Source organism: Mixophyes fleayi, chromosome 2, assembly GCF_038048845.1.
Source record: "Mixophyes fleayi isolate aMixFle1 chromosome 2, aMixFle1.hap1, whole genome shotgun sequence".
Taxonomy (NCBI): Eukaryota; Metazoa; Chordata; class Amphibia; order Anura; family Limnodynastidae; genus Mixophyes; species Mixophyes fleayi.
The window spans coordinates 315,569,903-315,593,366 of record NC_134403.1 but is presented as its reverse complement, the minus strand read 5'-3'; the positions used below and the strand labels follow the sequence as shown (position 1 = coordinate 315,593,366).

Genomic DNA, 23,464 nt, shown 5'->3' with positions numbered 1-23,464 from the left:
GCTTAGCACTGGCTAAAATGATAGCCACACCAAATGCATTCTGGCGGCGTGGCTTAGAAACCCCCCATTTGGAAATCCTGCATTTACCCCTGTGGGGGATTGTGTGGCTGTGTGTGTCTGAGAACAGATGTTACTGTTGCCTTAACTGCCTCGGCATCATCTGGTCCCGGACACGAATGTCAGCAAACAGTTCTGGCTCCCTTAGCGTTGCAGTGTTATTAAGTCACGTCTGTGACACTTAAAATTGGGTTATCAAGGAATTCTCAGTCTCCCTGAGAACTCATTTTAGACCATAGGTGCTCCATTGTCTTAAGTGCCCCAGATCCCCCAAAGCCTTAATTCAGCTCTATTATGGTTCACGGCAGTATGGGTGATACTCTTAGAACAACCAGAAGCATTTCTTAGAACAACAAGGGGCCAATTATTTGCTAAAATGCAGACAGTCTCTCCTTGATAGTGTAGAGATTGAGTGGGCAGTGTTGAAGAGTAAAGGTGATTGAAATATTACTACAGGCAAGAAAGAATAATTCTTCTTTAGCATACTACAAGTTTTGAAAAACATTTTTGGATTGGTGCACGTCCTAGTCAATCAGTGCACTAGATGTCAGCATACCCCAGATACAGGACTTTCCTAAAGTAATTACTTGCTCTTAGTACACTGTAGTACACTGAAGGTACAGGTGTCAGCACTGTAATGCTGATATATCCATTTGCCCGAAACTGAAAAAACGCCAACAGTGACAATGACAACAATCACAATTGCGACATTAAATGAACAATGCTTGTGGATCCAGCAGACTATACAGAAAAAAAATAAAAGTTAAAACTACCCCTCCCAAAAGACCAAAAACTTGTGTTGGCAGCCAGCAGACACAGCGGCAATACAGCCACCAGACCCGCAATCTGGCAGCGTACAAAGGGTTAAAAAAAACATGTGCCCCCCCCCCCCCCCTGCTGTGTAGTCAGATTAACCCTAAAAAACAGCCTCAGGCTTGTCAGCACAGGGCTGGATTCCCTAGGGAATTAGGGTCCGCAAAAAGCCTGACATCCGCCAGGTCTATTTATAACTTGGGAGTTCCCACGCTATCAGAGCCAAAGCCCAAGGTTATAAATAGATCTACCGGCTGTCCATTTTTAATTCTGCAGCGACAATTCCTTCACAGTAGTGTGTATCGTTTCGATCTTTTTTTTTATTTTGCCATGCATGTTCCGGAGGATTATTTTAAAAATTTAAACAGGAAAACAAGAAGATTTTTTTCAACATCAATGGATTAATTTTACTAGGTTTTATTTTATTTTTAAAAAACGTTGGACCTTTGGTATAATTTTATTAGATATTTTTAACAAAACTTACAAGATTTGGATCCTTACAGAGGAAGAATGCAGATGTTGGCACCAGCATGCCCTGGCTGCCATGGGCATGGTGGTGCTTGTACTATTATAAGCACCAGCATGCCCAGACTGTTAATGATAGCCTGAGCTTGATGCGACCTGTAGTGCACCAACTCAAAATAGTGTCTTTCTAACATTTTATCCTTTACTTACCCCCCACCCGCTGCCCAGGGATGAGGGAAGAGTCCTAGTGCTTTCAGCACCAGAGGCTGCGGACCCCAACTGTTTAGGGAATCCAGTACCGTGCTGACCAGCCTTGGGCTGAGTGTCATTATGCAGGGGGAACCCACAGCCTAGTGCTGGTTCTAGTAACATTTGGTGGACCCCACGCTTTTGTCCACCCGATTTTGTTAGTACCAGCACTAGACTGGCAGCACTAGGGTTAATCTGATTGGAGAGCGTGGGAGCGCACATTTTTTAACCTTTTGTGTGCCGGCTGCTTGTGGGTCCAACAGCTGTATTGCCGCCCGTCTCCGGCTGCCAGTTTTTAGGTGTTTTTGGAGGGAGGGGGGAAGGGGTAGTGTTATCTTTTATTTCTGTTTTCATTTTTTTAGCACTGTTTTGTGCTATGTAGCTTTTGAGATGGATTACAGAGGTGATTTCACAGACTTCTAAGATATAAATAAAATATTGAAGGCACATTTTACAACAGCAGTAGCAACTTATTGGGATCACGTGGTGCAAGCTTCAGCAGAATATCTTTGCAAAGTAAAAGGATGGTCATCAAATCAGACAAAAACTTCTGGGTTTAAAGACCGATTTTACTCTACATGGAATGGAGGCGCAGAGTCTAATGGAGGGTAGGTATTCACCAAGGGCCTCTGCAAGGAGGTATGGGCTTATCTGTTATCCCTTCGCAGGTCACAGCCCTTCAGACAGGTTTCGTACGTGACTGGCAGGCAGAGAGAAGCAGGAGGTGATGTTAGAGTATATGTTGGACAGCGAATAATACGGAACTCTATCGTGGATGGAAAGTCCAGGAACAGACTGGCGTAGATAGAATAACCAGGAACACACCAACATAGATGGAATAACTAGAAACTGACTGCCATGGATAGACAGACCAGGAACAATCTGGCATAAATGGAATAACCCAGTAATACACTGGCGTAGATGGAATAACCAAGAAAACATTGGCGTAGATGGAATAACCAGGAACACACTGGCATGGATAGATGGACCAGGAACAACCTGACATAAATGGAATAACCAGTAATACACTGGCATAGATGTAATAACCCAGAAAACATTGGCCTAGATCAGTGTTGGCTAACCTGTGACACTCCAGGTGTTGTGAAACTACAAGTCCCAGCATACCCTTCCAGCAATAGGCTGCTATATATTGGCAAAGCATGCTGGGACTTGTAGTTTCACAACACCTGGAGTGTCACAGGTTAGCCAACACTGGCCTAGATGGAATAACCAGAAACACACTGGCATGGATAGACGGACCAGGAACAACCTGGAAGAGAATATGTAGTAGGACACTGGAACAGGATTCCCAGGAATACATTGAAAGAGCCAGAAGCCAACTAGTCTGGATAATTGACTGAATCTACTTGCACTATCTTGCAGTAAAAGATGCCTTATATAGTGTGCGGGCAAAAGAGGGAGGGGAGGCCAATAGGACAGAAGCCAATATTATAAATAGAACAGGCATGCATGCTACTGCGCATGCCCAAGAAAACCAAAGTGGTGCCCACCATCGTATTGTACCATCAGCGGTGCTGGACGAGAAGGAGATCCCCGGCACCTCCTGAACAAAGGAGAGGAGCGTGCCGGACAACTCTGGAATACTATGCTTTCCAACAACACTTTTTTCTAGAGAGAATAGTAAAATTATTCCAATTTTGAAAGTGAATTAAACTTTTCCATTATATCAAAAACTTTTTCCTTTAATATACTTGAAAAAATATACACTTTTCTGTAAAAATGTGATTGCCACAGAGATTGCCAACTCACCTCTTCATCCTTTTCCTGGATGAGTCTCAGAGTGTCATGGTCTGGTGATGGAGGCACACTAGGGATTGGAAAGTCTGTTCCACTCTCCCGGGTCAGTTTACTGTCAAGGCAGAAAAACAAATACAGCAACTCAGCTAAGGAATTCATTCATATTTGTTACTGCTTCTTAAATTATGATGCATCAGGCTATAAACCTCTTGTATCCATAACAGTACATCTAGAATTTCTGAGATGGAATCCACAGATAATTTTCTTGTTCACCTGCAGCTTTGTATTGTTAATAGCAAACCTGTACCCCAACCGGTATCCACACAATATAAGTGTCATTAGGAATATCCAATGTTGTGGCAAAAATCAGGTCAGTAGAGAAAAGTAAGGATCATTGGCTGCTATCAAAATTGACCCTAGTCTCTCTCTCTCTCTCTCTCTCTCTCTCTCTGTGTGTGTGTTAGGGAACTTAGACTGTAAGCTCCAATGGGGCAGGGACTGATGTAAGTGAGTTCTCTGTGCAGCACTGCGGCATTAGAGGCGCTATATAAGTAACTGATGATGATCACGAACGCACTGGTCCCAGACAAGTATTTTTTCTATCACCTCCAATAAAGGCATGTATAATTCTGTAGCACACAATTAGATATGCTAAGACAGCTGTAATATATGTTTTATTTCAAGCAGATGGCTGCGGAAATATAATTCAATATAATATAATAAAAAACATTTCTAAATCATCTATTTATATAGGCAAAAACAAATTGGGTGGATTGTCGTTTTTAATGAATCAACTGAGGATTTATCTAGTTAATGGTATGTTAAAAACAACACAAGAACGTAAATGCTGGTATTTGCTGTAGTTTGCCTAAAATCACCCAGCACATACCCAGGACCAGACCATACACCAGTGAACGCAACAACATCCAATTCATCTTTGTGTGCAAAGTACCCTTAGGACAGCCTCCAATTTCATGGTGGGAGGGGGGAGGGGACTGGGCGTATGCACAAAGTCAATGTACAGTATGAGCACGCCAAGATCGAGCTCACACAGCAACGTCCGTGGGCATCTCAAAGGTACGAGTTTTTCTATTGTATTACTTATACTAGCTACGGGTCAGGGTTAAGTGCCTATTACTAGTGATGATGATGATTGGGCATGCATGCTAGAACATGTGTTTGCAATCTGTAGCGACTGTAAAAATGCATTTTATGTACAGTGGACTTGAATAACATCCTGATAAATGTATTTTATGAGGAAAAATATAAATATTCTTTTTTAATATTAATATATTTATAGTCAATAATGACTATATTACAACTATATTATTAACAGGTGACATTAATAGGTTTGTTTTTCTGTACGTTCTTTTGTTACTTTATATTCCGTATATGTAGTGGACGTATCCTGCAGTGTGTGACTGATGTGACTGAGTTCTCTGTACAGCGCTGCGGAATCAGTGGCGCTATATAAATAAATGGTGATGATGATGATGTCTGCTAGAGCAGAGAGCACCTAGACCCGTATCCAACAACAGACGTATCTTCAGATCTGCTCCTTGTTAAATACAGATGTGCGTATGCTGATTTCCGTGCGTTTTCCAAGAAACTACACAATATGCTTGTTTTACATGACTTACTGAATCAGGCCCAGGAACTTTTATCATTTATGTCTCATTCTTCTCCAAATGTATATACTTTATTTTCATCCAATGACACCAAAAACATTATAGAAATAATGTATAAATTATCTTATTACATGATCAAAAATATTATATAGAGTTCCTTTTTAATGAATTAACTAAGGATTTATCAAAGGTGCGCAACCCATGAGATGGGGACCTCAACTGGGGTCCCAAAATCTGTTTTTGGGGTCTCATTTGTCAGCTATGCAATGCAGTCTGTTGGGGCCTCTTCTAGGATGACAGAAAATTGGCTCACTGACAATCGGGGACCAAACAACAATAGCACAATTACTGAAGTTTCAGTCAAAAAAGGTTGATCAGCACTGATCTGTTTGACAGTAATTACCTTTTCATCCAATAGCACAGTGGCTGAGGCTAACAGGAATTCTGCTCAATTTGTTTTGCATACGACTGTATGTAAATGGTAATGTATCAATGTAAGTGAATGAAAAGCAAGCAAATAGCTAGCATGAAATATATTTATATTTATCATATGTACCTGCAGGGAGTTGTAGAAAGGCCCATAGCACATTATCCACTCCTTTAGAGCACATAATATGATATAAAGGCCTGCACATTCAATTTATTTGATTTGCTATCTTTCAGGAACATACTTGTGGACAATAGTAGAAACATCGGTGTGCATGGCAGTGTGCGGCATTTGACGTGAACTTCAAAATAGATATTTGATCACTATGCGGAAGTCATGCTCAAGGTTCTGACTTCAATGTCATATAGACCAAAATTGAGTGAAGCTGTGTGCAGGGTGTATCCGACTTTTGAAGTCTTACTTCTTATGCACCTACACTGAGCACCTGGAACTCCACTGAAAGTAGCTAATAACGCTACTGAGCATCTGTTGTGGTATTGAAATTCATGACATTTATACAGTGAAAAATTTAAACTTTCTCCAGTCTTTATAACTCATTTAATATACAGTATGTTGTACAAAAAGAAAATTAATTTATGCAGTTTTGATTAATCTAAAACATAAAGGTTAACATGTAGTTTTCCATAAAATATTTCACAATCTGCATATCATCTAGAGCAATAGTTTGCTCTTTTACAAAATTTACCATTTTTGCTTGATTGCATATCTCTGTACAAGTTTGTGTATAGCCAAAGATGGAGGAGACTGTGTAGGTGGAAATCTTGTTGTATAAATCCCTCAGTGTGTGGCATGCTCTTAAAGCACGTGACTGCACCCGCATGGCAAATCCAGATTTCATGTAGAAGGATGAGATATTTCAATGAGTGATACGGGGGTGGTGATTATGCATTTATGGGGCAATACTTTCCCATAATAATATGATCTGATTTTTACATCCTGAGAAAGCGGAAATTGTGTATCATCTTTTACTATCATTATACGACTTTGCACTAACCAGGAACACTTTTTGTAGGAAAGAGAAAAATTATGTGCACAAATACAATGTATTAAAAATGATATTCTACAAATATAACACTTGGGGAGTATTCAATTGTCAGCTTGTTTTTTTGACCGCATTAAGTCATTTTAATGCTGTTTTTTATAATTTTCGAGCGAGTTAACTTTACCCGCAATTCAATTCCATTTTTAACGCTCAGGTTTCTTTCATGAAACAGTCCTCTCATGGTCCAGTAGACGGTCTATTGAAAGTATAGAGTGTGCGAGAGGCAGCCATGTTAAAACCTATTCAATTGTTTTTTAACGTGGCGGTAAAACATGAAAATATGCTGTTTTATCTCGCACCTCCATGGGGTATGTTAAAAATAAAAAAAAAACTCTGAAAAGTATTTGAAATCATGTAATAATGTGGAAAAAAAAGTTAAACTTATGTTTATCACTAATGCCTAACTTGGGTAAGTTGATTTTCTTGTGAAGAAATAAAAAATAAATAAATCACTAATTATACTTATGTATGTTTTTGATACAAATATGAATGTAGTAATGTGTTTTGACATGGGATAGATGATTATATATAGAATGGGAACAAGCGCTCAAATTCAGAGATAAAGAACACACACCCTATCACGAGCAGCACATAGAGAGACTCTCTCCCAAGGGCCCAATGTTAATCCTGTAGTTAAATCCTATAGCGTTCAGTGGCAGAACATATAACTCCACACATACAAACTGCATATCAGTTAACATATAACCGGTGAAAAACGTGCACTGGGTGAACCTTAATTACACCCATGCACTTACTAACATACAGCAAGTACCCCTTTGGGGTGATCCGATGTATTGTGTATATTATATATGGGCTGAAAGCTAATTATAGCGTGGTCCATAAGATAAAAAGTAGCGCTATAGACTCAAGTCTAGATGATAATGTTATTCCACACGATAAATCAGTCCTCCAAGGTCCGTAAAGATGTATCATCCGTTTGGAAGAGCTGTATTCCTGAATACAAATTCAACCGCCCGATGGTAAGCGCTGCTGGTAATCTCGATGTCCAATCAGAAGACCGCAAGTGATGCTGGGTAATGTAGTTCGTGTATTGTGGATAATAGTAGATTCGTTCCCATAGGGAGACTCTTGATAAAGTTCCCTATGGGAACGAAACGCGTTGAGAAGTACTATGAACATCGTGACTAAAACCTCAGTGTAAGTACTGATGCACTTTGTATGTTACAATAAAGTTTTTTATATTGATCAATTACTTTGGTCTTCCTTGGGTGCCGTATACGCATTGGAAAGGCACTGCCGGTGGTTGCGGTTATACCAGTGTCCAACGCTGGAGGATCTACTATTATCCACAATACACGAACTACATTACCCAGCATCACTTGCGGTCTTCTGATTGGACATCGAGATTACCAGCAGCGCTTACCATCGGGCGGTTGAATTTGTATTCAGGAATACAGCTCTTCCAAACGGATGATACATCTTTACGGACCTTGGAGGACTGATTTATCGTGTGGAATAACATTATCATCTAGACTTGAGTCTATAACGGTACTTTTTATCTTATGGACCACGCTATAATTAGCTTTTAGCCCATATATAATATACACAATACATCGGATCACCCCAAAGGGGTACTTGCTGTATGTTAGTAAGTGCATGGGTGTAATTAAGGTTCACCCAGTGCACGTTTTTCACCGGTTATATGTTAACTGATATGCAGTTTGTATGTGTGGAGTTATATGTTCTGCCACTGAGCGCTATAGGATTTAACTATGGGATAGATGATTGTATGATAAAAAATAGTTCAATTAAAAAATATGCTAAAGAAAGTACTGTAATGTAGATATTATCAATGTGTAATGCAATCTAATGTATGGAAATGTATGCAAAACCTTTTTTTGTGTTATGCATGACAGCATTAAAACTCCCTTTCACTCCCCTAAAATCTCGCAAACACAAGTTTTAACGTGGGGGGACAGCGTTCCCTTTTTTTCAATTGAATTGCACGAGTTTTCTCGCTGCGCTAACTCAAAACGGTCGCTAATGCCATCAAAAACCTGCGGGAGATTTTTTTTTTTATTACACGGCGGTAAAAAAAACCAACTTGCTAACAATTGAATACCCCCCCTATGTAATATTATCTCCTCACTTTCTAGACTTATTTACAACATTGGCAGAATTTTAGGGAAAAAATTGAAACATTGTAAATAAGGGAGTGATCCAAAAGCGATATAAATTACATTATTCATTTTACTACTTCAGCCCATAATCCCCCAACTGTCACAGTTCCCAAAGCGTAAAGAAGGTGTGTTTCGTCCTATGTACTCATGTGTGGAGATAAAGGGGCTCCGTGTGCACGATTGCAACTTCCTAAATAAACTTCCTATGTAAAACCATGTGCTTCGGTGTAAACCACCCTCAATGGGTACATAATAGGCATGGCATTATTTGGCTACAATGAACTATGACTGCTTTAATACAAGTCATTGGAGTCTGCTGCTGTTCAGTCCACCTGCACATACTTTCGGTTCCGTTCTCTGACCACACGCTGCGTCAGGTTCTGGATGCACTGCGCCCTGTAGTTCTCATAGTGGGTCTCTCGGGTCACATCTTTAAGGTCTTGCATGTGAGTGCGGATCAGCATTGTGCGCAGCTTCACAAAGTCACAGTGCTGCTCATTCTCCACTAGGGAAGATGGAACAGTGTTAGAACAGACAGTAGTGTAAGAGGCTTGTGACACAGAACTTTGATTTACTGAACTTATTTATGTATAAGTGAACTATCATAAGTATTAATCCAGAACCTATTTTTATCCGTAACTAATTCTGTTAAGCCTGTTTTATGTCCTATTCTGTTGCTCAAAGGTGAAAAAATGTTATCCTGTGTAAGGGAGCTGAGGTTTACTCCTGAATGAGTTTTGCTATACTTTGCTGTTAGAGATTTCAAACCCATATCAAGGGGTATATTTACTAAACTGCGGGTTTGAAAAAGTGGAGATGTTGCTTATAGCAACCAATCAGATTCTAGCTGTCATTTAGTAGAATGCACTTAACAAATGAAAGCTAGGATCTGATTGGTTGCTATAGGCAATATCTCCACTTTTTCAAACCCACAGTTTAGTAAATCTAGCCCCAAATATCTTTAGGTTAAATGTGTTGCACACATACTGAGCGCATACTGAGTTTCCCTCCTTGAAAGTGACTGTAAAGGTTATTTATGAAGATGCAGTCTAGCGAAATTCTGTGGTATCACATGTTGTGCCTATTTTGTATCAATGTCCCCAATTTAAAAGGAATTGAATAGCTTAACGGATCAAGATGGCAGCATCTTTGGGCTTGGTGAGCTTGTTGGATCACTACTTTCTTGCTGAATGAAAGCTAAATTCTGTAAGATGAAATATTTCAATGAGTTTCAAGAGGCAGGGATGTGCCTATAATGAGACAACTGGATGGAGCTGTCTCAGTCAGCAATTTTTGCTCTGCAGCCGGTAAATGTCCATATACCACCTTCTTAATAAAAGTGTAATAATCACATCATTCATCTTGAAATCTTGTTTTACATGTAGCATAAAATAGATATGTGACGTCAGTCAACAGAGACTGTGGTACTGTCTATTTGGAACATACCCGTACTGAGGAACTTCAGGATACTTACAACTTATACTGTATCTATGGCCTTAAGCTGATTAACCACAGTACTTAAATAGATGGTAGGCTTACGAGCAGGGTTCTCTTACCTCTCTGTCTGTATGTATTACCCAGTATTGTTTTATTAATGTTTGTTCCAAATTGTAAAGCGCTACGGAATTTGCTGGCGCTATATAAATAAATGTTGATGATGAATATATAGACTACAGTTATCTCTCACCACTCCCTCTCTAAATAAGTAGCAAGGCAGCAGTACAGGATACATCCCAGCCACCACCACCATCTGCGTCGGGCCACCAGCTCTTTGTCTCATGTCACTGTAGTGATGTGGAGGGACAGAAGATGCCAGAGCCGGTGCCCGTGAAGAGGGCGAAGATATCCGGCAGCGCTGTGCCCCTGGAGGGGCTGAAGAGGTCCCCGATGGTGCCCAGCAGGAAGAAAGAAGAGAAGAAGAACTTACCCGTCCATCGATCCAGCGGCGGTGAGTATAACTTTCTTTCTGCAGGTCCCGTGCGCGGGGGAAGGATGAGCCAATCAGGGCTCATCTTTCCCCGCTGGCCAATCAGCGGCCGGATGCGCGAGCCAATCGCGGCTCGCGTCCGGCCATTCAAAAGATTGGCGCCGACGCGAGCCAATCAGCGCTCGCGCCGGCTGATGACGTCACGCCGGCGACTATATAAGTCGCCGGGTGACGCCATTTTGCCAGAAGTCCGTCGGCGGGGAAGAGAGAGGACGTCTCGTCCAGACGTCCAGCAACTGAGGCAGCAGCAGCGGCGGCAGGGGGCCCTTGTAAGGGCCGTGAGCTACCCTGCCGCCAGAAGACTCCAAGCAAGCCGCCGGAGCGGAGATCGCCGGCGGGGAGCCCTTTTCAGGGCTGAGAGCGCCCCCGCCCCAGCTGCAACTGGAGACCCAGCGCCGAAGCGGAGAAGGGGCGCCGCCGGCTGGAGGGTCTGGAAGACCCGGAGAAGAAAGAAACAGAAGACGGCGTGTCAAGTTGAGTATCCTGCGCAGAGCAGGTAAGTAGACTCAACAATAACGTCGGGCACTAGGCCCGTGGGCACAGTCGGGCACAAGGCCCGTGGCACAATAAAGTAGGGGCACAAGGCCCAGGGACCTGGGCACTAGGCCCCAACGAAGTAGTGGGCCAGTAGGCCATTAGTATCTATATAAAGGGGACAAGCCCCTGTTAGTTAGAGAGGGGGACTCAGAGTTCCAGGTATACAAGGGCACAAGGCCCTTAGGTAGTTAGTGGCCTAGAGGCCATAGGAAGGCCAGAGGGCCTGGGTAGGGGCTGGTAGCCCATCTGCTATTAAGGGCACAAGGCCCTCAGTTAGTTAGGAAGGCCACAGGCCTCAGGCAGGGGCTAGGACCCCTAGGTAGTAGGGCACAAGGCCCTAGTAGTGGGCTCAGAGCCCTGAGTTAGAGAGGGGGCTGAGGCCCATTAGTCAGAGCAGAAGGCTCTGTGTGAAGCTGGGCAGAGACCCATGGTGTGTAGGGCATAAGGCCCTGGTGGTGTGTGGTAGAGGCGTGAGAGCCTCGTGAGAGTAGGCGCGGTCCTGTGTGAGGTGAGCACACGTGGTTAGGAGGTACGGTCGAGCGTAGGCTCCTGTGGTGCTGTAGCAACCTGCTGGTTGGCTAGCAGCGGTGTGTTCGGGTAAGTAGCGGGCAAGGTACTGTATACTGTATCTATTTATTCTGTCTGTGTGGCGAGTGTAGTTTACATTACAGTATTTTGGTGTGCTTTCTAACTGTGTCCAGGGGCAAGACGTCAGGCCCCCATTAAAGGTAGGCTCTTGTTTCCTGTGGTTTTCCTGTGCTAACCCGTGCTGTGGGGGACAAGTGTAAGTACCAGCATACACATAGTCAGGGAAGAACACATGTAGTTTCCCTGTCCCTTAGGTCCCCGGGGTCACACTGGTACCCAGAGGGGGTGGCTGAGTGAGTTGGTGGCAGTACAGCACACCTTGAGGCAGTTCCAGGGGCGGCCGTGGTTCTGATCAAGGGTCCTCAAGGCCGGTTCCGTGCAGGTGGACCTGTGGTTCCGGACGTAGGGACACGTGTGAGATACCCGAGTACAGGCAGTCGGGCGGTTCAGTTCGATCGGCTGTTCCGTGCGGCAGTCGGCCCGCGGGTTAGTGTGCTGTTTTACTGAGCCTCAGCCGGGCTTAAAGAACCCGTACTTAGGGCCTGTGTGTGACTCCATAGCAAGAAGGCAGCTTCTTGGTACGACCTGGGTGAGGGGGTTAGGAACCGCCCTCCGGTTTAGGCTGTGAACACCGGCTGGTGTTCCCCGTAGCGTGTAACTAGTAGTTCCGTTAGTGCACCACATTTAGTTAGTCCTAGTGTTTGACTTAGTTGCGTTGCCGACCATTAGAACGTTGTTAGGGTCGGGTCGCCGTTGTAGTTAGTCCAGTTTTGTGGGTGCCATCTTAGTTCACGGAGAGCGTAGAGGGAGGCTGTGTGTTCTTGTCATCCGCAGGAGTCGGGGAGGTGCAGGAGAACCGGATCGGAAGTGGGAGTGTCCCGGTGAGTATCACGCTCGATTCCCCCTTTCGGTTAGGCCCTCACCGGCAGGTGTGTGAGGTACTTGAGGCGGGATTAGTCCTCGGATTAGTCTTGGCCTTCAGTGCCTGTAGTCCCCCGCGTCTTGGCAAGAACAAAGTGAGGAGGCGGCAAGGAGCTTGGACTGACCGTGTTCTTGTCCTTTGCCGTAGTCTCGGACAGCCCTTACCTGGTAGGCACGGCCGTAATCTCTGCCTCTATCTTAGAGGGACGTGATTGGAGGTGGCTGCGGATCTGCTGGGATCGGATCGCAGCTGGGAAATCAGAAGCGGACTGGAGGTGACCATCGTTTACAAGGTGAGTTATTTTCTGTTGCGTCTGTCCCTGTCTTTCCCCGCAGGGGGCGTTACATTTTGGCGTAGTCGGCAGGATCAACGATGGCTCATCGGGGGATCATTCCGCTGTACGAGGGATACAGCTGTGTCATCTCTCGTGACGAAGTGGCAGCGTTCACGAAGCAAATCCTGGAACGTTGTGAGACAAGGAAGAAGAAGAACAAAGGTACTAAACGGCAACCGGTGGAAGAAATGCTGTGCTGGAAGTGTGGGTTGCCTGGACACTTCGCATACCAGTGCCCAGTTGCCGAGGAGCTCTTTGATGAATGGGAGGACGAAGAAGTCTCCGATGAATGGGAAGACGTAGAAGTCTTCGAGTGGAAGGACGAGGAAGCCTTCCATCCATGGTCTCAAGAGAAGTCGGAATCTGGAGGGAAGGATCGGCAGAGCCTGCTGACTGTCGGATCGCAGGTGATCGTCCCGTCCAAGCAAGATTCGCGACAGGAATACCCGCGTCAGCCGGATGCTGGAGCTGGGGTATTGGAGACGTCGGATACGTCAGACGACTTGTCCGTGGCTGTGGAAGAGTTGGTCCCTGAAGACGAAGGGAGAACTGAGCAGACCCTCCACGGGGCAACGCTGTGTCCGGAGACATGTGAAGATGTCTGCCCGGTGGTACCTGAGAGGATGGAAGCCATCAGTACCCCGGAAGAGAGAGCTGCTGAAGAAGTACTGCCTGAAGAAGACTGTACTTTAGAGAGCGCAGCTGGAGAGTGGTGGATGTTGTCACCTTCTGAAGAAGCTTCCCGCACAACCGAGGAGGTATCGGACGGATGGGAGGTTCCGGCAGGTGCCGAGGAAGAGACTCCCTGGATACCGACTTCGGGCGAGGAAGTTGCCAGGATGGTGTGGATCCTGCGCGAGAGGGCTTTACCGCGAAGGACCCGGTGGACGCAAGTCAGGGATGCCGGTAAGCGACCCTTGGAGGTGGACGTAGAGGAGAAGACGTTGATTGTGGGGACCACAATGGAAAAAGGCGGCGGAAATGTGGAGGGACAGAAGATGCCAGAGCCGGTGCCCGTGAAGAGGGCGAAGATATCCGGCAGCGCTGTGCCCCTGGAGGGGCTGAAGAGGTCCCCGATGGTGCCCAGCAGGAAGAAAGAAGAGAAGAAGAACTTACCCGTCCATCGATCCAGCGGCGGTGAGTATAACTTTCTTTCTGCAGGTCCCGTGCGCGGGGGAAGGATGAGCCAATCAGGGCTCATCTTTCCCCGCTGGCCAATCAGCGGCCGGATGCGCGAGCCAATCGCGGCTCGCGTCCGGCCATTCAAAAGATTGGCACCGACGCGAGCCAATCAGCGCTCGCGCCGGCTGATGACGTCACGCCGGCGACTATATAAGTCGCCGGGTGACGCCATTTTGCCAGAAGTCCGTCGGCGGGGAAGAGAGAGGACGTCTCGTCCAGACGTCCAGCAACTGAGGCAGCAGCAGCGGCGGCAGGGGGCCCTTGTAAGGGCCGTGAGCTACCCTGCCGCCAGAAGACTCCAAGCAAGCCGCCGGAGCGGAGATCGCCGGCGGGGAGCCCTTTTCAGGGCTGAGAGCGCCCCCGCCCCAGCTGCAACTGGAGACCCAGCGCCGAAGCGGAGAAGGGGCGCCGCCGGCTGGAGGGTCTGGAAGACCCGGAGAAGAAAGAAACAGAAGACGGCGTGTCAAGTTGAGTATCCTGCGCAGAGCAGGTAAGTAGACTCAACAATAACGTCGGGCACTAGGCCCGTGGGCACAGTCGGGCACAAGGCCCGTGGCACAATAAAGTAGGGGCACAAGGCCCAGGGACCTGGGCACTAGGCCCCAACGAAGTAGTGGGCCAGTAGGCCATTAGTATCTATATAAAGGGGACAAGCCCCTGTTAGTTAGAGAGGGGGACTCAGAGTCCCAGGTATACAAGGGCACAAGGCCCTTAGGTAGTTAGTGGCCTAGAGGCCATAGGAAGGCCAGAGGGCCTGGGTAGGGGCTGGTAGCCCATCTGCTATTAAGGGCACAAGGCCCTCAGTTAGTTAGGAAGGCCACAGGCCTCAGGCAGGGGCTAGGACCCCTAGGTAGTAGGGCACAAGGCCCTAGTAGTGGGCTCAGAGCCCTGAGTTAGAGAGGGGGCTGAGGCCCATTAGTCAGAGCAGAAGGCTCTGTGTGAAGCTGGGCAGAGACCCATGGTGTGTAGGGCATAAGGCCCTGGTGGTGTGTGGTAGAGGCGTGAGAGCCTCGTGAGAGTAGGCGCGGTCCTGTGTGAGGTGAGCACACGTGGTTAGGAGGTACGGTCGAGCGTAGGCTCCTGTGGTGCTGTAGCAACCTGCTGGTTGGCTAGCAGCGGTGTGTTCGGGTAAGTAGCGGGCAAGGTACTGTATACTGTATCTATTTATTCTGTCTGTGTGGCGAGTGTAGTTTACATTACAGTATTTTGGTGTGCTTTCTAACTGTGTCCAGGGGCAAGACGTCAGGCCCCCATTAAAGGTAGGCTCTTGTTTCCTGTGGTTTTCCTGTGCTAACCCGTGCTGTGGGGGACAAGTGTAAGTACCAGCATACACATAGTCAGGGAAGAACACATGTAGTTTCCCTGTCCCTTAGGTCCCCGGGGTCACACTGGTACCCAGAGGGGGTGGCTGAGTGAGTTGGTGGCAGTACAGCACACCTTGAGGCAGTTCCAGGGGCGGCCGTGGTTCTGATCAAGGGTCCTCAAGGCCGGTTCCGTGCAGGTGGACCTGTGGTTCCGGACGTAGGGACACGTGTGAGATACCCGAGTACAGGCAGTCGGGCGGTTCAGTTCGATCGGCTGTTCCGTGCGGCAGTCGGCCCGCGGGTTAGTGTGCTGTTTTACTGAGCCTCAGCCGGGCTTAAAGAACCCGTACTTAGGGCCTGTGTGTGACTCCATAGCAAGAAGGCAGCTTCTTGGTACGACCTGGGTGAGGGGGTTAGGAACCGCCCTCCGGTTTAGGCTGTGAACACCGGCTGGTGTTCCCCGTAGCGTGTAACTAGTAGTTCCGTTAGTGCACCACATTTAGTTAGTCCTAGTGTTTGACTTAGTTGCGTTGCCGACCATTAGAACGTTGTTAGGGTCGGGTCGCCGTTGTAGTTAGTCCAGTTTTGTGGGTGCCATCTTAGTTCACGGAGAGCGTAGAGGGAGGCTGTGTGTTCTTGTCATCCGCAGGAGTCGGGGAGGTGCAGGAGAACCGGATCGGAAGTGGGAGTGTCCCGGTGAGTATCACGCTCGATTCCCCCTTTCGGTTAGGCCCTCATCGGCAGGTGTGTGAGGTACTTGAGGCGGGATTAGTCCTCGGATTAGTCTTGGCCTTCAGTGCCTGTAGTCCCCCGCGTCTTGGCAAGAACAAAGTGAGGAGGCGGCAAGGAGCTTGGACTGACCGTGTTCTTGTCCTTTGCCGTAGTCTCGGACAGCCCTTACCTGGTAGGCACGGCCGTAATCTCTGCCTCTATCTTAGAGGGACGTGATTGGAGGTGGCTGCGGATCTGCTGGGATCGGATCGCAGCTGGGAAATCAGAAGCGGACTGGAGGTGACCATCGTTTACAAGGTGAGTTATTTTCTGTTGCGTCTGTCCCTGTCTTTCCCCGCAGGGGGCGTTACAGTGATGCAGCGTGAAACTTTCAATACCTCTAATTGAGATTTAAATTCCTTCTGAGGTGAACAGCTGAGGTATTTTCGCTAATGTCAGGTAGTTCACCCTCCACCAACACTACCTGCAAAATGATCTACTTATGCTCCACAAAACATCAGACTCCTTCTCTGTGACAAGGGGGCTCCATCAGTGCATTAAGGTGAAAATCATAATTATGAGGTATAAGTAGGAATCACAATCACCATAAAATATTTGGATGGAATTAGGTTTTCAAGAAGAGTTCTATACTGGATAAAATATAACCACCCAGGAAGCCTCAAAGAAACATATAGTTCTTTTACTTAGGCAAAAATAGAATAATAGAATAGATATATTGTACTTGCTGGGAAACATCCTGCAAATTGTGAATGGCATTGAGTCCTCATTACATTATCCTTTTAACTCTTTTCTGGATTGCCCATTGTAGAAGGAATCTTGGCTCAGTACATTATAGCCTAATAATTTGAGTGGATAAATTATAATATAATAATCCAAATCGGTTTAACGTAAACAATGACAAGAAAAAATGTAAATGTTGCCCTCAAACTACATTTACTATATTAAAATGTAAAAATGGAAAACATTAATCAAAAAATACATTAATTATTCCACAGTATAGCTGATGTTAAATATGTTGCAAAACAATAACTCTACCACCCCCAATGGTTACACATTATGGTTGGTTGCATCTCTGTGTGTGCTTAGATAATGTTTCATCTAAGTCTGATCATTATTCTTATGTACAGAAAAAATTGATTCTACTTGTTTCTGTAGAGTGTTACTGGATGTATTTATGTCACACTTCTCTATAAATTGATTTGATTTGAGGTTTTGTAGTGAATATATTCTACATGTATGGAACAATGAACTCACATTACTAATGGAAATAGCCCTGTGACTGAGGCTTACCTTCTACAACGCCCCAGGGGTACAAGCGCCCCCTGACACGCCTCCCATTAATCTCCACAATGGTGTTGGAGCCAATCACAGCAAAGGGAATGCTTTTCTGGAAAGAGACAAACAGTAAGGACAAAATCTGAAGCATAATTAAGAATGTATGGGTCCTATAATAAGAGTTTGGAGTGCATAGTGCCTTTTCAAATTCCACAGTTATAGCCACACCAAGCAAGTGAGATCTGTTCCATTCCCAAATATTACACAACAAGTAATCTGACAGAAGTGTCTGAATGCTGTATACATCCCTAGTACTCATAGTAATATCTGAATTCAGAAATCACAATGCAGCCAGACTCAGTGTGACATTTGCAACACATTGCTGTCTATGGGCCCAATATTGACTTCTACAGCTATAGCTAAATCTTTGGTCAAAGTCTATACAGGACATCACTGTGTTCTAATAGGAAAAAGCATTATGTTTGTCCGAAACCATGAGTAGAATCTAGAAATTGAGAAGTTGACGATAACCAGATTTTTTTCTTAAAATAGTTTAAACAATTTAACAGTTCTTTTACTATACTACAGATATTGTGTTAAAACCAAACTCTGACACCAGATATAACTCTTGAATATTGATCTCTTGTAACACTTCAGTCAGGGAACATTCAGTCTGAGATTCTTCAGTTCTACTGGGAGCCATAGTTCAACAACAGCTGGAGATCAACAAGTTTTATTATATCTATAATAACAGATTGTGTTACCTTCAGTTCCATGTCCTGAATCTTAAAGTCTTCATCTTGATCAGGGTCACAATCTGGAAATTGATAAATTTGAATCCCAAAATATTCCAACTCCTCTCGTATCTGTGAGGACAGCGACAATTGAAATTATATTCTGAGAATAAATGGAATTCTGTACTTATTGATATTTTTTCCTCAAAGCTAGAGGGTACAAATTACTAACAAATTGTGTTAAGTCTAATTCTCAGCATGCAGAGCACTGATGAAAAAAGATGCTTCTCCTCCTTCTTATTTAACACAATTATCAGCAGGGAAGTGGGGATTTATAGTAACATAGTTGATGAGGTTGAAAAAAGACACCAGTCCATCAAGTTCAACCTATTTTGGATCTCCTGCGATCCCTCACTTATATTTAAAATCGATCCAGAGTAAGCAACCGCCAATCTGTTTCAATTGTGAAAATCCCCCCAGACCCAATATAGCAAGTCCTATTATGCCCTATATCCACTACTATCTTTCATTTAATTAACGGTCGTATCCCTGGATACACTTTTCAGCTAAAAATTTGTCTAACCCTTTCTTAAACATATCTATTGAATCTGCCATCACAACCTTCCCTGGCAATGAATTCCATATTTTGACTGCCCTTACTGTAAAGAACCCCTTCCTTTGCTGGTTGTGAAATTTCCTCTCCTCTAACCTTAGGGAGTGACCACATGTCCTGTGTATAGTAACATACACAGGACAGATTTACCTATACCAACAAGGGAAATCCATCATATGATTGGGAACAAAACTGCACAAATGACCAACAAGGTCCACAATCCTCAAGCAGTCAGGGGAACACACTTATATGGCGTGTGTGAGTCACCCAATTTATAAGAAGACAAGGATTTAGCTTCTGTAAATAAAAATCACTTTTTCTCCATTAGCTGTCTGAGGGACACAGGATAACTAATGAGGCTACCCAAAGCAATAAATATATTGACCGACAAGGGCAATTAAAGGCCCAAAACCTTCTCTACGTCTAACCCACAGAATGCCAAGACAATGGTCTGATTCATTAGTGATCTTATCTGCCGTTTTTTGCTTATCTTAAGCAAATCCACTCTGTGCATGACCAGAAAAGGGAGATAAGAAGCAAAATTCACTGAGTAAGTTAAGAACTTCTTAAGTTAAGATGAAAATCCATCTTAACTTCACTCTTATCTCCCCGTTTTTTCTTAAAATAAGCATCTTAACTTTTGCATAAGATAAGATCACAAATGAATCAGGCCCAAGATCTTCACTCTGAAAAGTAGGTGACATAGTACAAGATCACAAAGCATATGATAACTGGTTAATAGTATCATACACACAGGTACAAAAGACTTACGACTATTAAGTGGACTAAAGCAGGGTAGTATTCATGGTAGTAAATATCAAATTATCCAATTATGTTAAATTCTAATAGAAAGACAGAGGCTACCACCCTTTTACTAGTAAACTGAGGGCATGGAATTAGTTTACTTTCTTACTGCATGTGAATTCACCATGTTGGGAAAGCTATTAACTTAGAATGTGGCTGTAATCGAGATAGCAGGAGCAGAAAAACATATGAGATAAATGGAAAAGCAGTTCCAGTCAATTTGATCCCTCGTTTCTCTAAGGCAGCTATAAAGCTGTTTGAGTCTCACCCATCTGTGTCTAGGTTGTGCTCAGCGGAAGAGACCTAGATCACAAATCAATGGCGGACAATGATGAGAGATCCGTCTCTTTCTGGGCATATCATGAAATGTCCACTAACTACTTTAAGCAAATAGTTCCATCTTTCTATTTCTCAGTAGTTAAAGAAAGAAACAACAAGGGGAGAGAATCCAACAGCATAAGTGGACAGAACAGCAGATGGGGGAGACTGCGCTGTTACACTCCGGAGAGACTCTCCTGTTATACTCCAGGTTATCAGGCATAGCCTGAGTAAAAGGAAATAGGAGACAGAGACAATCTTTAATAAAAACAAGAAACATTGGCAGAGCCCAAACCCTTCAATCTCATGTGCTTAGAGCTCTGATTTCTGATATAAGGTTTAAGAGAGGAAGAACCTATATTTTTTCATGAATTGTATTAAACTTTGAATTTCTTTCCTGAAAGTGTTATTGTAATTAAATTTCTGCTAACCTTTGGTGGATAAATAAATGCATATAATCTCAGAGTTGTTTTTAACCTCTACTGTTACCGTGTTGGAGATTTCTTCCAACATGTATCAAGTGATTCTGAAAAGATACTAGTCTGACTCCCCCCCTTCCTCTCTTTCCTATGCACTATAACAGAGCAGAGCAAGCAGGTACAAATACTTTATTGAAACAATGTTGCTGCACTCTCTAAAACAAATAACTTTTAGTGCAAAAGGGCAGCTGATATTAAGGGGGGAATTAAAATAGCCCCATAGAGGTGCGAGGAAAAATGAGCAGAGATTTCTACCGCAATTGCCGGAAACGTGCGTGGTGCGATATCCATGCGCCACATGGCCGGCTATTGAATTCCCCCCTAAAAGTTGTTTTTCAGTTAAGAAAGCAGAAAATAATAATACTTACAAACCACCTTATTAATTGGGAGATATGAAATATACAAAGTATTGAATAGGCATATATTATAACATTGAAAACTCCAGTGCAGTTAGCTATGTCCACCTCATCATGTTTGAATGCTTGAATGCTTGTTATTATAGAGATCATTGATCTCTATTATAGAAGCACCTTTTCTAGTCATTTACACTGTTATTAAATGCTGGACCCAACAAATACAGTACAATGACAAAATATCAAGCTTATGCACCACTTTGCTTCTGCTCCCACCTGCGAGCTACCAGCGGATTTGAAGTCTAATGCTTCCCACTCCTTTGCTGTGGTTGTTAATAGAATATGGTACATATACCATATGGGATACGTGAGCGCTATTCTAAAAACCAGACGCCAAGTCCTGGGAATCTTGAGCCATCGTAACAACATCCAAAACACTGAGATGAACGGTCTGCTTTTTATCTTAAGCATGTGTGACGATATGCTTGTTGAATTTCCGCCCAATGTTTCCTCAAGTTTTTTGTATTTGACTTACAGCTCATGTTTGTATGCTATTTTCTATATGATTGTTTGACTATGAATAAAATAAAATACAATTTAAATATATGATTTGTAAATTGAATCTTTTTAATGTGACTTGCATGCTCACATTTATTTATTCTGGTTTTATTTACTATAACATTTTAACATTGGTGTGGCATGAAAAATGGATTGTGCAACAACACCAAATGGTTGGAAACCACTGATCTATCTATATGCCCTTATCTCTATTACTTATTGTTTTACTCTCTCCTTGTAACCTTGTTGTAGAGCACTGTGGAAAATGGTCTTTATACATAAGTGATAGTAATTCCATTAACTGATTTCTTGTTAAACACATGCAGTGAATGATAATCTTGTCGCCTTATCTGAGATAATGAGATATAAATGCTATTGCAGTTAGCTCTACTGAGCATTAGTGATGTGTTATTGCTAGTGCAGGAACTGGAACATGGATTTTTTTTCCATGAATGTCATAGCACTGAAAATATCTAGTTGTTTAGAGGTTTCTACTTTTGTCCGACTTAAAAAGGACCTGCTTGCCAAGGCCCTTCGAGCACAGAGAGCTACTACGTTCATTCAGACAATTTCTGACGAAAAGGGGACTAAACACAACACCAGTCAAGACATTGCGAAAGCATTTCATACATACTATACCAAATTATATAACCTTTCAGAGGATGTTAAAGACTCTCTCCTTGAGAAACAAACAAACACTGCATCTTATTTAGCTGATATCGGCTTTCCCACTCTCTCAGGTCCGGAGAAGACCATGCTTGATGCCCCTTTTACCTCTTTGGAATTAATAGAGGCCATTAAACTCATGCCATCTGGAAAAAGCCCAGGCCCGGACGGGTTTACTATTGTGTATTACAAAACCTTTAAGGATATTTTGGTCCCTTTAATGCTACAGGCCTTTAATGCGGTTTCTGAAAAGGAAAAATTTACGACACAGGCTTTAGAAGCCCATATCTCAGTTATTCCCAAAGACGGGAAGGACCCTTCTAGATGTCCATGTTACAGGCCAATCTCGCTTCTTAATGTAGATGTCAAGCTCTATGCTAAACTCATTGCCAACAGATTGAAATCTATATTACCGAGGATAATCCATTCTGATCAAGTGGGGTTTGTACCTGGCAGAGAAGCGAGAGACAATACCACCAAAGTCCTTGATCTAATCAACTTAGCTTCTAATTCTCCCACCCAGTCCATATTGTTGTCAACTGATGCTGAAAAAGCTTTTGACAGAATAGACTGGACTTTTTTAAGAGGTGTACTTACCCATATGGGATTAGGTCAAACATGCCTCCATAGAATACTTGCGCTTTATCACAGACCCACGGCTAGAATAAAGATAAATGGAGATCTTTCGGACCCTGTCATAATATCTAACGGCACGAGACAAGGTTGCCCCCTATCGCCACTTGTTTTTGTCCTATGTATGGAGACATTGGCGAGAGCAATCAGGTTAAACCCTGATATATCTGGAATCAGACTGGGTAACTCGACATATAAACTGGCTCTTTTTGCTGATGATTTGTTAGCAATTATTACTAACCCTGTTATCTCAGTCCCTAATCTGGTTTTAGAGTTCCAGAGATTTAGTACCTTATCGAACTTTAAGATCAATTACTCTAAATCTGTTGCACTTAATCTTACCACTCCCCCAGAGGTAGCTGAAGGACTCCAAAGTGCGTTTGCATTCACGTGGCATCCGAATCACATTAAGTATTTGGGAATAAACATCACCAAAGACCCTTCTCAATTATTCAAAATTAATTTTCAACCCATATTCAATGGTCTTCGAAAAGATCTGAGAGAGTGGCAGGGGAAGAAATTCTCATGGGTTGGTAGAATTAATATTGTCAAGATGAATGTGTTGCCCCGTGTCTTGTACCTTTTGCAGACCCTTCCGATACACATACCATACAAGTGGTTCTCAAACCTGAACTGCGTAATCAAGAACTTTGTGTGGGGGGGAAGGAGACCTCGCTTTAAACACGATACTCTATTTAGACGGAAACATCTGGGTGGGCTCCAACTCCCTCATTTTGAGTCCTATTATGATGCTGTTATGCTCGGTAGAATACTTGATTGGACAAGAGCTAAAGTTGACAAACAATGGGTTGCAATAGAGGAGTGGTCCCTCGGGCATTGTTCG

At 43.9% G+C, this 23,464-nt stretch overlaps 1 protein-coding gene across 2 annotated transcripts in view; it reads right to left on the bottom strand.

The window, feature by feature from the left end:
• SEPTIN4 (septin 4) overlaps positions 1 to 23,464 on the bottom strand; it is a 70,470-nt gene that overhangs the window by 3,936 nt on the left and 43,070 nt on the right. For both annotated transcript variants that reach the window (XM_075196634.1, XM_075196633.1), the window contains exons 8-11: positions 18,227 to 18,328; positions 17,478 to 17,574; positions 8,944 to 9,106; positions 3,355 to 3,454 (exon numbers count right to left, since the gene is read on the bottom strand). In XM_075196634.1, coding sequence (XP_075052735.1) covers positions 3,355 to 3,454; positions 8,944 to 9,106; positions 17,478 to 17,574; positions 18,227 to 18,328 — 462 coding nt within the window. The remainder of the gene's footprint in view (positions 1 to 3,354; positions 3,455 to 8,943; positions 9,107 to 17,477; positions 17,575 to 18,226; positions 18,329 to 23,464) is intronic.